Source organism: Topomyia yanbarensis, chromosome 2 (assembly GCF_030247195.1).
Source record: "Topomyia yanbarensis strain Yona2022 chromosome 2, ASM3024719v1, whole genome shotgun sequence".
Lineage (NCBI taxonomy): Eukaryota > Metazoa > Arthropoda > Insecta > Diptera > Culicidae > Topomyia > Topomyia yanbarensis.
The window spans coordinates 205335196-205348451 of record NC_080671.1 but is presented as its reverse complement, the minus strand read 5'-3'; the positions used below and the strand labels follow the sequence as shown (position 1 = coordinate 205348451).

General features: G+C 36.1%; 2 protein-coding genes across 2 annotated transcripts; one reads left to right on the top strand and one right to left on the bottom strand.

The window, feature by feature from the left end:
* The first annotated feature begins 3914 nt into the window (after positions 1-3914).
* On the top strand, positions 3915-4533 carry LOC131682767 (succinate dehydrogenase assembly factor 3, mitochondrial). The gene is made up of 3 exons (XM_058964486.1): positions 3915-4082; positions 4133-4242; positions 4295-4533. The coding sequence occupies exons 1-3, from the start codon at positions 4019-4021 to the stop codon at positions 4469-4471; spliced, it is 351 nt and encodes a 116-aa protein (XP_058820469.1). The 5' UTR covers positions 3915-4018; the 3' UTR covers positions 4472-4533.
* A 650-nt stretch (positions 4534-5183) lies between these two features.
* Positions 5184-6584, bottom strand: LOC131682765 (dihydrofolate reductase). The gene is made up of 2 exons (XM_058964485.1): positions 6257-6584; positions 5184-6201 (listed from the first exon to the last, which is right to left on the bottom strand). The coding sequence occupies exons 1-2, from the start codon at positions 6334-6336 to the stop codon at positions 5721-5723; spliced, it is 561 nt and encodes a 186-aa protein (XP_058820468.1). The 5' UTR covers positions 6337-6584; the 3' UTR covers positions 5184-5720.
* Positions 6585-13256: the final 6672 nt, after the last annotated feature.

Sequence of the window (13256 nt, the reverse complement as noted above, 5' to 3'; positions counted from 1 at the left end):
CAACGTTTTAGGTTTCTTCTGGCGGTTGTATAATAGCCGTAAAGGATGAAGTCTAATTCTACACTAAGTAACAATATATATTAATATACCGGCTCTTCTACGCCCAGGTATAACTTCCAAAGCTTTGGTTAAAAAACCGCTTTAAAAAAAGTAATTTTTCATTTAGGAAATTTATTGAATTGGCCTAAGATGAAGCTGTCGAATTGCACAAACAGTTTTTTTATGTTGCAAGCGATCTGTAGATGTGTCAAATTATGTATATTTTTAATAAAATCTGAACCGTCTACCAACAAATCTGTATTGACGAAGGTTTAGGTCTCATAAAGGTCTGACACTAGCTCTGTACTACTTTTGCTTTCCTAAACAATGAAAAAATTCAACATTCCAGAACTTCACTCTGTCAGAAAATGTAGGGCCTTCGGAAGCTAAAACTTCGTAAAATCGCACCCCTGGTCCTTTCTTCAAAAGCATCCAGTGCAGTACTCTGCGTCGCTCTTTCGAGCGTGAACCGCTCATATAATAGTCGGTCTTTGCCGGTATTGCTCTTCTCCCATCCATTCTTCTTCTGGGCCGCCGATGGATCAAAAGCCCTTATCGTTTTGTTTATTATATTTATTAAGCATGTCGTTTGCAATTTGACATTTAACCCAATCATGGAAACGTATCTGATAGGGAGAGTGGAGATGCCAACTTGTCATTAGAATTTCTCAGTGAATTTCTTCACATTCATTTGGGATATCTTTTATACTTTTTGTACGCTTGTTTTGTACGGCTAACTTTTGGAGTTTGCTTTGGACAGTCATTGCGAGAGGATCGTTTTGCACAGCTCTCTCGCGATTGTTTCCTTCTGTGGAAAAAAATTTGGTACTATGCCATCCGTATGAATGTCTTTTCCAGTTAGTAGTAATTTATAGGTTGTAAAATAGTTCTATTGTGCCTTATTGCTGTTAATCCCAAGGAGGAATGAAGTGAATAGTGATGTTTCGAAAAATAGGATCTAGAAGCTAGAGAAAGCAAACATGCAGTTAAAATCGTTCGTCTTAGTGGAATGATATAGCTGGTTGTGTTGTAGTGAGAAATACGGAGCATTACATAGTGAATATGGCTTGTGAGGCAGCAGGGTGTGGATGCTTAGGAATTTCTAAACGGATGCTTCTTCCCGTTGGAATCAAGATAAGTTATCCTTTTTCATATTTTAATCTGCAATGCCCTTCATATTCTGTATATTATCGCACCAAGCTAGAATGTTTTTAATGTGTGAACCGACCATGGAATATATAGTAAAATTACGAAGTTCATCTCACACACATACACTGTTTGGGGTCGATTGGAGTCTGTTTGCCAGTTGTTGGACTTTGTAGGTCCGACAGCCATCGTGTGGATGGCGGCTTGTTTCTTCCGATAGGTTTATTGTCTTTCTAATTGGAATAGTGCCATCCTGGCAAAGAGAAATTAGATCACCACCGTCTTTCTTTGCGCTGATTCTCTCATTGGTTTTTAAAACGTGCAGTGTACGCTGAGGGACGGGGATATGCTGGGTTTGCTTGATTTCTGTTAACTGTCCTGTCTCATTTATTCTATTGTGATTTTTGTGAGTTTTCCTGCATATATTTCTGGTGAGCGTTTGGGAGGTGGATGGACAGAGTTTGTGTAGTGCGTTGAGTCACGGGGAATAGATGGAGGGGTTTGCTGTTGATGACAGAATAAAGTTCCCCGTGTAGTGTTGACATTTTCGCTGTTTTCACCTTCTGTTACGGAAAAGCTTATGAATGTGTTGCATCTTCCAACAGTTTGTATTGCCTGCCATAGATAAACTGCTAGTGAATACACGAGGAGCTCTTTTTGTTCATCGATGAGGTATTGCTCTGTTTGCCTCTCTTTTCTTCTGCTGTGAATTTTGTTCATTGAACGTGTTCGGTCTGTCCACTCATTGAATGTTATTGGAGGTGTATGCCCGAGTATACATGGAAATCACGGCGAAGTGCGGTGTAGGGAGATGGACAGTGTAAGGTATGCTCTTTAGACCCATGTGGAATAGGTATTGCGATTGCCGAGATAATTAATGCTCTCGAGTATTTCGTTGATATGATCAGTATAGTATTCCATGTTTCTTCAATAACGCTTATGCTCACTGAAATTATATAACATTTTTCGAAATTGTTTCATTCTGAATTATATATGTAACAGATTGATTATAGATGTAACATACAATATTGAATATTAATAGGGATCTTTAATTTGGAAAAATTGTGCCAGTTTTTCATATGTTTTGGTAGCGGGTGTCCTTACGAGTACACTCATATCATTCTTAAACCTTAATTATACTTTTAAGATTTTTAAATTTAAAAAAAAACAAATTAAACTCAACCAGCAAACTGACAGTTTTCCTACTAAATGACGTATCTGCAAATATCTCGTTCGCCTCATTGATAACCGGGACAGCACCCCACACAGCATGATCTGGTACTTTGTCAATCCGCTAGCAACCTGCCATCCCAAGTTTCATCTGCAAACTATGGTAGATCTGATAAGGCAACCTATAGGGTCGTGCAAGTCGCATGGGTTTGGATGTGTTATTGTCCTAAAAGGAAACAAACTAAAAAATGTTTTTTTCAATAGTTTCGGGCCAAAAAATTGAAAAAGGACTGAGATATTAACTCACGGTACTAATCTGCATCAGAATATGCCTTAACCCGCACACCCCTAAAGATCCCTATTATAATATTAGTATTGTGTTGAGAAAAGACAAGAACTTCATTTTGTACATATTCTGCTTATTTTAGCTTCAATCAGTAGATTGCATTCTTCTCCTTGCCTTCGGTGTTGCCTCAATTCGGAGTAGCTAGTGTAAAAAAGCGCGCGTCATCGGTTGTATATCGGACATACAAAGTCGGTCGTTTCAGGGAATTAGGTGGTGCTTGCTTTATACCGCTCAAAATGCATTCCAGCTAGCATAAAAACCCGCGCGAATATCGATTGCATGAAAGTCTGTATTTTATTAAATCGTTCGTGAAGAAAAAGCAATGTATATAATTGTCGTTTCATTACTTGTAGTAGTATCAATGATGGTAATCCATAAATGTTATGTTACGAAATCTTGATCTAGGCTTTATGTTATATTGTATTTTTCTTGATCGGTCGTGTTTTGCCGGAAGGATGAAACAGGGAAGAATAAATTCGTGTGAATGCCATCTGAAAAAAATTGATTCATTCAAGTATAGGCAACACTCCCGGCAACCGGTTGCCCGGAGTTGAAGTTGCATTTTTTACAAATCAAGTATTTCCGAATTAATTCAACAAACGATAAATCGATCATAAATTCTCGGCATCCGGCTGCCCAGAACAACAAATACATGATAACATCTCTGAGAGTTGCATAATCGTATCACTTATCAAGGTGAATCCAGATTTGTGTAACGCTTTACCCCATCCCACTAACGAAAACTCCTTCCCGTGGCAAACGTGGAGATGCAGAGGTATACACGGTCTCCATAACAACGCTTACCACACTAATATTCCTTTCCTTCCCCGATGACTGTAAGGACGTGGCCGGCGCCGTTATTGACATTTTAAAGAATAGAACTCTCGAGACTTGTACATTGATGGTGGATAGCTACTCCCAGGCCCCATCTGTTGATTCTCTGTGCAATTTCGCTTGTTCTGGTCAATCACGGAGTAGCAACTACGAATTGTGCGGTCATCATGCTCATGCTCATGCTCAGTAAATTAAACTCAAGGTTGAGTTCTTATTTTCGCCGTAGTTAAATGGATACTACCTTCAACACGATTTACCTAATTTTACCTTCCTGTACGATACCACGAGATTGAGTCAAAAGTACTGAATTTTAGGTAGTTTTTCGGTGGCGTGTATGTTCGTCCGCATTTTTTTGACCGGGTTGCCACTATTTTTTTAAAGAAAATCTGACAGTTTAACTAAAATCGAATTGAATTTATAAAAATTTTATAGTCTTTTTTATTATAATAATTTTATTTATTGTCAAATGCTTTGTTAGTGAATATGTGTCTCGCACATGTACAACGAGTGCGTATTTTATATAAAACAATCTTAAGGCTCCATAGAGGTTTGTTGTTCAACAGATATTGTTTACAGATATAAATCTTTGTTTTAAAGGGTTACCAAAGGAGTTGCATTCGTTGGGCAATCAGTACGTGAAAGATGAATTCCGACGGCATAAAACATGCTCAAATCAAGAAGCTTCATTGTTTATGCATGAATGGACGGTAAGATAAAGTCACGCTTGAAACAAAAGTTTTCATTAATGCCTTATTGTAGGATTATGCAATTACGTTAGCAAACCAGTTAGGAGTAAAGGGTAAACCGAAGTCCTTAGACAACATTGGTGGTAACCTAGACTTACCTAAATTAGACGATTTTAGAGACGAGCAAATCGCACAACTTTACGAGTTATTACTAGCGACCAAGGGAAGTGACGAAAAATGTTCTAACTAGGATCCAAAATAATTTTTTTTTTCTTATAAATGAAGGATTCAACACAGGAACGGTCCAATTAACGACGTTTTGCATTTTCGAAAGAATTCATTTGCATTCTCAATAACGACAGATAAATGGAAGTTGGATTCGATTGAACCACTTTTCTAGAACTTTTATACAACACGGCATTATCTACAATGAGTGACTGTCTTTGTTTACTTTTTTTTGATTTTCACTGTGTCACTATAACACTTTTCACTTATTTAACAGTACAGATCGAAAGATGGTTTTGACTAGCATATTATGCAGAGTTGAGGGATAAATGTTTGAACGGCCGAATTATTGACAGAAGAGGAAATAATGAGAGTCACTCATTGTAGATGTCTTTTTGAAAAATTTGTTCGAAAAATTAAATTTATAATACAGAATAAGCCTGATTGCAATGCTTCATTTAAATATATGAATTTTATTTCTTTGTCAGAAATATCTTGATCACGTATTCAAAAAAGTATTTTGGTTAATTCAAAAGAATATTTTAACGCTTTCTTGAAAAGGGCGATAGCTAGGAGCTTTTATAATTTTTTAACTCTAAGCACTTTGGGCGATACCAGCAGGAACACCATTCAAAGAAAATCAACAGTGAATATTTCCAGACTTGGTTTTAATTCCAATTTAAAAACTATTGTTTTTGTATCCCATATTGCATGATTCAGAGATCGAAACTCAAAACTTCAAAAATTATTGAATTAAAATTTATTTTTGCTATTTAAATCGACATAATGATAGTATCGCCCCTTTGGCGATCGTTTACTTTTTCGGTCCCACCATTGAAGTATTGTCCTTACATTTTTTTTGCAATAACTACCGTTTTACACCACCGATTTCGTCCAGATTTTTTCAATAGCGATCATTGTTACTATTTACAGCTGGTGCGCAAAAAAATGCGCAAAAATATAGTTTCGCCTCTAAACTGGTAGCATAGTATCGCCGATTATTTGCATGGAGCGTGGAGGGCGAAACTTTAAATAAACAAGCTAAAATACAGTTTCGCCCGTTGTATTTTTTGCTGTAGTTCAAGAAAGCAATATCTTAGAATCCAAATTTTTAGGTTAATTTGCTGCGTTTTGGAGCCCTCATTCGCATGTATTAAAAATGCCCTATGATTACATTTGTAAGTATCGCCCTTTTCACAAAAAGCGTTAATTTGCATTTTCTCTAATATGTAGGAGCAGGCTTTTCTTGCATTGAGGCTCACTAGCTTGGAATGTCAATTTGAAACTTTCTCGTAGATTTTGTACCGATATTTAATTCCGTTTTCTTCTTGAACATCTTGCGGTATATCGGCATCATTTTCTACCAATTTAAAATCATTTGTTATTTCCGGAAAAAACGCATCACATTCAAAAGCCGTCTGTATTTCTGTGAGGTAAATGCGATGACATCTAGTCGATTGCATTGCTTCTTTGTATACAGCAGTGCCACCAACAATCCATACGTTTTCGATCTCGTCAACCAATGGGATATCCTCCAGTTTATTCAATGCCTCTTGCAAACTTTTACAAACCACTACATCGTTAGGATAAATATTCGAGCTCGGATCACGAGTCAACACAATGTTAAGTCTTTCCGGCAAAGGCCGTTTCGTTTCTGGAACACCGAAGTAGGTTTTACGGCCCATAATAATTGCATTGCGTTTAGTGGGATTGTTTAATTTTTTCGTTGTTCTAGAAAAATACTTCAATTCTTGCCTGAAAATACAATTGGTACAATTTCAATGAACAAAATTTTTTTATTATAACTTACTTTAGCTTCCAAGGCAGATCTCCTTTGTAACCAATACCACCGTTTTCACACACGGCCACGATCAGAGAAAACTTTTTCATTTTCAATAAACTTGAAACCAAGAACTGCTAGGAATGTTAGTTGGAAGAACTTATTTTTTAAGTTCATGAATTTTCACTTTCTGCCCCTTTTTTATGCATTTACAACACTAAATAACATATCAAATTTCATTTTAAAGTTTTTTAAAACATTTCCGCGCTTCCATGGGAAGAACTAGAAAAACTCTAGAAACAGAACTGCGGAGACTCCATTTTGGATTCGCGTTTAGCTGTCAAAAAACGAATCCAAGCGAACATTGCCTACACACTTAAAATCCATTACCTACCAGTAGGTAATTTTAATTTGCTGTCCTTATTTCACTGCCGGAAAACAAGCGAGAGGGAATGATTTTTTACCAAAATTAATGGGATGAAGTTTAGTCGGCTTTTGGGGTATATCCCCATTAGGGGCCGTACACAAATGACGTAGCTTTTTTCTGGCGATTTTCGACCCCTCCCTCCCCCCTCGTAGCATTTGGTCACAAAATTCTAACCTCCCCCTTGTAAATGACGTAGCATATCTCTAACCCCCCCCCCCCGCAACGTGACCAGGAGATGAAAAAATTACATATGTTTTTCAATTCTTTTAAATATATATCCTTACAAAATGTTTGACGACTTTTATCAACATTTTCATTATAACTGCAAATTGCCTACAAAAGAAGCCCATTTCATGACAAATATAGTGTGGATAGTTTTGTTTAGAATCATAAAGCACGAAGAAAAGTTCACAATCCTGCAGCTGCCAACGACTTTAGGAAGCATAAGCTCAACTAAATTACTAAATTTTCTTTGATTGAATCCGAAAGAAAATTTAATTCAGCTACCAAAATAAGTCTACTAGTTAGCAATATTAGCTAACTAATGTGGAAATTTAAATCCGCATGAAAAATCTATCCTTTTCTATGCGAGCCTGCCATTCCGCGAACAGTAAAATTTACAAAATGAAAAACCCGCGTGAAAATCAACTTAGGAATGGAGGAACAATAAATTGTTTTCTCTAATTAATGGGTTTTGATGCCCGCCAAAAAATTTAAACTTAATGCTACGTCGCACAACTTCTGACCCTACCCTCCCCCTCGTCACACTTCGTCACAAATTTTGTGTACCCCCCCCCCCCCTAAAATGCTACGTCATTTATGCATGACCCCTTATTTTTGGGTAAATTTGGACTCCCTCTCTTTCGTTTTTCGTTGGAGGAAGTAGGATGCACAGATTTAGAATTACCTACTGCTAGGTAAAGGCCCTAGTATAAAGGTACGCAAAGAGCGTGCAGAAAGTGAAGCCGAAAAAAGTCTACCTATCGAGCAAAATTAGAATCCAACTTTGCTGCAGAGGTATCAGAGATGGATTCCAATTGTGCTCGATAGGTAGGCTTTTTTTGACTTCACTCTTTGCGCAACTCAAGCATGATTTTTGAAAACACCGTAACTAACAAATGTAAGCAAACTGAGATTATCACTCCCCCGCATTCTACGCATCTTAATGTACAAGCTGACAAACATTCGTTTCATTATTCGGTAATGCAGCTGAAAAATGCGCAATCGAAATAATGACGAACAAACAACTGACATGTCAACAGTGCATAAATACAGTTTCGTCATGTTAGTTACGTTAAGTTTGGTACTGCTGTAACACTTACGTTATTTTAATTTAATCGGTTTTTTGTAACTAAATCATTAAAATATACTACAATCTTTCTACTAAAATGCGCAATATAGGTAATGTTTCTATAAGGGGAACAAGAGCACGCAGTTCCTTAATTCTAGCCAATATTTTAGAGAAAAAGAATGCAAGTAATGTTATTCTAAGCACAACTAATGCACTTTCAGAACATTTTTATTTTTGATTATCTAAATCTATCCTACAGTAGATCAAATCTAAATACTTGTGACAATGCGAGCAAAAATGAGACACTAAAATCGACTAATTGAAAAATGTCGAAAGTGTAAGAGTGATGCTCAGAATAACGTAACCTTTATTTGTCTTCAACACACTGCTCAAAAGTAACAAACTACAAATGGTGGTTGTCCTCATTGGCATACTGCCTCGGCCGAACAGTTCAGTTATAGAATTGATTAAAAAATGATAAGATTAGTCACCACAATTGACGACTCTGAAATAACGTAAGTGCAACAAAGATACCAAACCAACGAAACTAAAACGACGAAACTGTGAGCGTGATACAAATAACATCGTAACTTTAATTTTTCTTCAATCCGCTCTTTTAAATGTCTTGATCGCGAATGTTCGTTCCATTCAATGGAAAGGCGTCTTTGGTGAGCATTTTGGATGAATAATTGGTGTAAAAATCGGCATGGTTTTTAAATAACATTTAAAACAAAGTTTCGAAAATGTCATCGCCGTTTTCTCTGTTTGGGTGAAGTGCGAGTTTCGCTGTTTTCAAAAATCATGCTTGAACTGTTCTCTATAAGCGGCCCTTACACGTTCAATATTTTTGTCAATACTAGAGACACAGAGAACAGACATCCATGATCGAACAAAAATATTTAAAAAACGTGTGAAAACATTTGAATTAATATACGAAAAACACTAGCGCCGCCACACCAACCTATCCCAACTATCCGTCAAATCGATTCCGGAACCGGTTCGAAATTCTGGATGGATTCAGCATGGAATCTAGCTCAAAGAAAACAACCGATTCCGTCTCTATCGGTTGACGCATTTTAGCTGGAATTCATGCTGGAAGTCCGAATCGGTTCCGGACTAGTTTGACTGGGTAGAGGAATAACCGCTGTCATTTCTGTCGCACTCAGCCACAAAAAAACATGACGACAGTAGCGCACCTGGTTTAGATATCCAAACTACCTTCGAAAGCGTTAAAGATTTTACACAAGTTGAATGCTGAAGATGGACGTCTGTTCTCTGTGCTAGAGAGTATTGACAAAAGTATTGTACGTGTAATGGAAAAAAGTTGTATTGACGATGTGGATTTCAAACGGGACTGAAATATTGTAACAATATCGTCAATACTGGTATTGACAAAAATATTGAACGTGTAAGGGCCGCTATAGACTGTGCTGCTAGGTAATGCAAGTTTTCTGTGTATGCTTATAACATTGGACGTGTTGCCATACAATGCCGGGGCATACGTTGCCAAAAATGCTGTTTTTTTCTCCGCAGTTCTCTAACTATGAGTTTTTCTAGGAAGAACCTAAGAGGGAAGAACAGAGATGAAACGCGAAGACTGAAGTTCCAATCCGCCAATCGAGCAATGTCAACAAAAAAAATATGGCGAATTTAGGCTGTGAACCATTTGGTGAAATTTTTAACTTTTAGTTAAAATCTGACACTTCGAAAGATATAGACTTTTCTACGGCCCATGTACGTACACGCCACATGACACAAATACTACATCACAAGCTGGTGGAAAATAATAAACAAAGACGGCAAAAGTAAATGGGATTGTTTTCAACCAGGAAGCTTCATTAGTGTTCGTGAGATCGGACGCAAAGAACTCAATTTGCAAAACAACCCTACACGCTACCAGAAAATAACCTACAGAATAAGTTCTTTTAACTTAAATCTAGGTACTTTTGAGCTGTGCGTCGCTTTCGCACTTCACGTTCATTCAAAACTACTCAAAATTTGAGTTTCCACTACCCAATTTCAAAAACCGGGGAAAACTGTCAAAAAATGAGTATCGATTTGAGTAGAATTGACTGAACTCTGGAGTAACCATGAAATTATCAACTATTTGAGTGAAAAAAAAACTTACTGGTGCACAAAATGGAGCAGCCCGCACACAAAAAATTGAAAATAGTTTCAAATTTTGATTCAACAGCAAAAGAATCAACGAGGGGACATTCGGAAAACGAAAAGGTAGCACGAGATCCTATTTACAGGAAAAAGGAGAAAGGACCTCGGAATAAATTTATAAGCATCGTATTAACAACTAGAGATACAGGTAAGTGGAATTTTATATACAGATTAATGCGTTTGTTAGTATTATTAAAAATACAGATCGGTTAAATTTCAAATTTTGCCTTTGCGTAAAAAGTACTCAAAATTGACATTTTGTACCCGAACTCAAAACTGAGTAAGTGAGGAAAACTCAATTTTTGACCATGTGCACTTTTTATGGAATTGAGTGGCTGGTCACTCACTTTTGAGTTATTTTCAATGAGCGTGTTATTAGTGTTGTCAAAAACAAAACGAGAGATTCGACTCAGACGAGGTATTCCGTAAAGTAAGGTACTTATAAGTTGTTTGGGGTAGACTCAAAATTAGGTAAATTCAACTTAAATTTAAGTAAATTAAACTCAAGGTTGAGTTATTTTTGCCGTAGTTAAATGGATACTACCTTCAACACGATTTACCTAATTTTACCTTCCTGCACGATACCACGAGATTGTGTCAAAAGTACTTAATTTTAGGTAGTTTTTCGGTGGCGTGTACTCTGGAGCATGGTTAAAATTGACAGAGCGATAGTTAAATTTGACAGCTCGATGGTTAAAATTTTGCCCATGATGCAGAATAAAAAGGGGGGAAACATTTTCTGTACCTAATTGAGGTTGTCAATATTTTTCAATAAAAAATTAAGGGATAAAGATTGAAACGATAACGTGTTGTGTTAAAATTTGTTTGGATTATTTCATGATGTGGATGTTTACTTTTCGAGGCTATGGCTGTCATACTTAATGTAATAAGAAAAAAACTAATTTTAAAATATCGACAAATGTTCACACCTCTACCAACTTGTGGTCATCGCAACTGTCAATTCTAAATAACTATCCATATGTCAAGTTTTGAAATGGTTCGCTCTCTCGGTTAAATTTTTCCATTCAATAGAAAATAACTTTCGAACTGTCAAATTTTAACTAAAGGTTAAAATAAATCGCCAAATGGTTCACAGCCTTAGGAAGTAGCTCGCAGGCAATGTAGTATATATATAGGTGTGGCAGATCACACGGTTTGCTAGTATTGGCAACCAAAAATATGTAAACAATCCAGAAGCACATTGGGTCGACGTCATAGCGTTCACACGATTCAATGGGAGCGGAACGAACCGAGGGGCGACTCACTCTAGTATTTTCGATTCAGGCTAACGTATTGAGAGACGTATTTGTGTATTTTTCGCGAAATGACATGTATTTTGTGTATTGATGAGTATTCGTTATTTTTTTTCATAATTCTTACGTATTAGCGCATTAAAAACGTATTTGTGTATTGTTCACGAAATGCAATGTATTATGCGTATTGGTGAATTATTTCATAATTCTTACGGATTAGTGTACTAAAACGTACAATTGTATGCACGCATTGTATTTTTGTTGACTAATCAATTGGGTCATTAAATGAGAAAAAAAACTCTTTTTTATTACATACATCGATAAAGCTGATTTTTGTAATTGCAACAATTTATTTTTCCAACTCAGGAAACGTGAAAACAAAATATAAATTTAGAATAAAGAAATATGTTGACAGTCCGGATTTGACACTATCAGAAGGATTTGACATTTCGAATTTCACGACAAATGATGCCCTGTCAGAAAATATGAACACATGTTTTCCCGGTTTTCCGCAAAGTTATTTTTATTTGACATAAACACCATACAATGAATATAGTTTTTTTCATTTTGGGTGTTGTCTTGATAGGCCAGATGTAAACAACCGCTGTTTTCCTATATATGGTTGCCAAGTTTATATAAGATTTATTTTAAAAAACAAAAAAATCGTTTTTTACGTATTATGACGAATTTTTTTTAAATAATGGTGTATTATGTATATTGGACCCAAAATTTATCGAATGGTATGGAAAACTGTATATAGCTTAATGACCCAATTGAAATTGAATGTTACTGAATTTTGACGTTTAAATGTTATTGTAGAATGCAAGTAGAATAATTTCATAAACGCAAATAATAAAATTAGTACAAATGGAATTACTAGTGATTTTTCAAGATTAACGATCAATTAAGCATTATGCCAAATTTTATTATTTAGAGAATTAGAATTTCTAATTAGGCTTACCCAATGGTAATTTTTGAGCAACGCGGTATTATATTTAATCACTGCAGTATTATCTAAATTTATTTCAAAAATTGAAATGCATCTCAGTAAAATTGAGATGCTCCTAAGTAAAATCAGCCGAAATTCCTACTGGTTGTACTAGACTCGGATGCGTCACTAGAGCCTGAATTCTGGCAGAATCCAGCCGGAATTCCAACTGGACTTAGAGTTATGACTGAACTCATTCCTGCAAGTTGATCGGAAGCGACTCGTAATTCGGATTCTTGTTTTGTATTATTTTTTATTATTTTAATTATAGAGGTTTTAACCTTAGGGTCATTCGCCTCTTTTCTGGTTAAAGTAATTTCTTGTGGAAAAATCTCTAACCCTATGTGCGGGGTTGGGAATCGAACCTAGGTGAGCTGCGTACAATCTTGTGTTTTGCATTCTCAATTCATCGAGCGTTGGTTTCGATTCTATTCCCCCAACAAGTGTTGATTTATAATGCAACCTGTATATCTAAACAAAATGATCCATCGCAATGTAAACTTCGAACTTGCAAGATTTTTGAGCTTCACTATTTAGGATAAACATTAAACATTGTTTATGTCGATAAAATGAGCGAATTCTTGATCAAAAAATTCCTACTGATGCTGGTAGGAAGTTTCGGATTTATTTATGTTCACGTCCCCTGGGAGTATTTTCAAATGTACGGGATGTTTATTTCCATTAAAGATTATGGGATTGTTCCTCTGAATCAAACTAACAAGAATTATGATTGATTTCTGCCTACTTGTCATTCTAATGATTCACCGATTCTGAGTCTGTTTGCTGGGAGTCCCAATTCCGAGAAAAGTAAACAATCTAGCGTGAAAAAAACATACGCTATGTCATAATAAGAAATATACTGAATTAGTTTCATTTGGCATGAAATTAATGTAATATTTGTA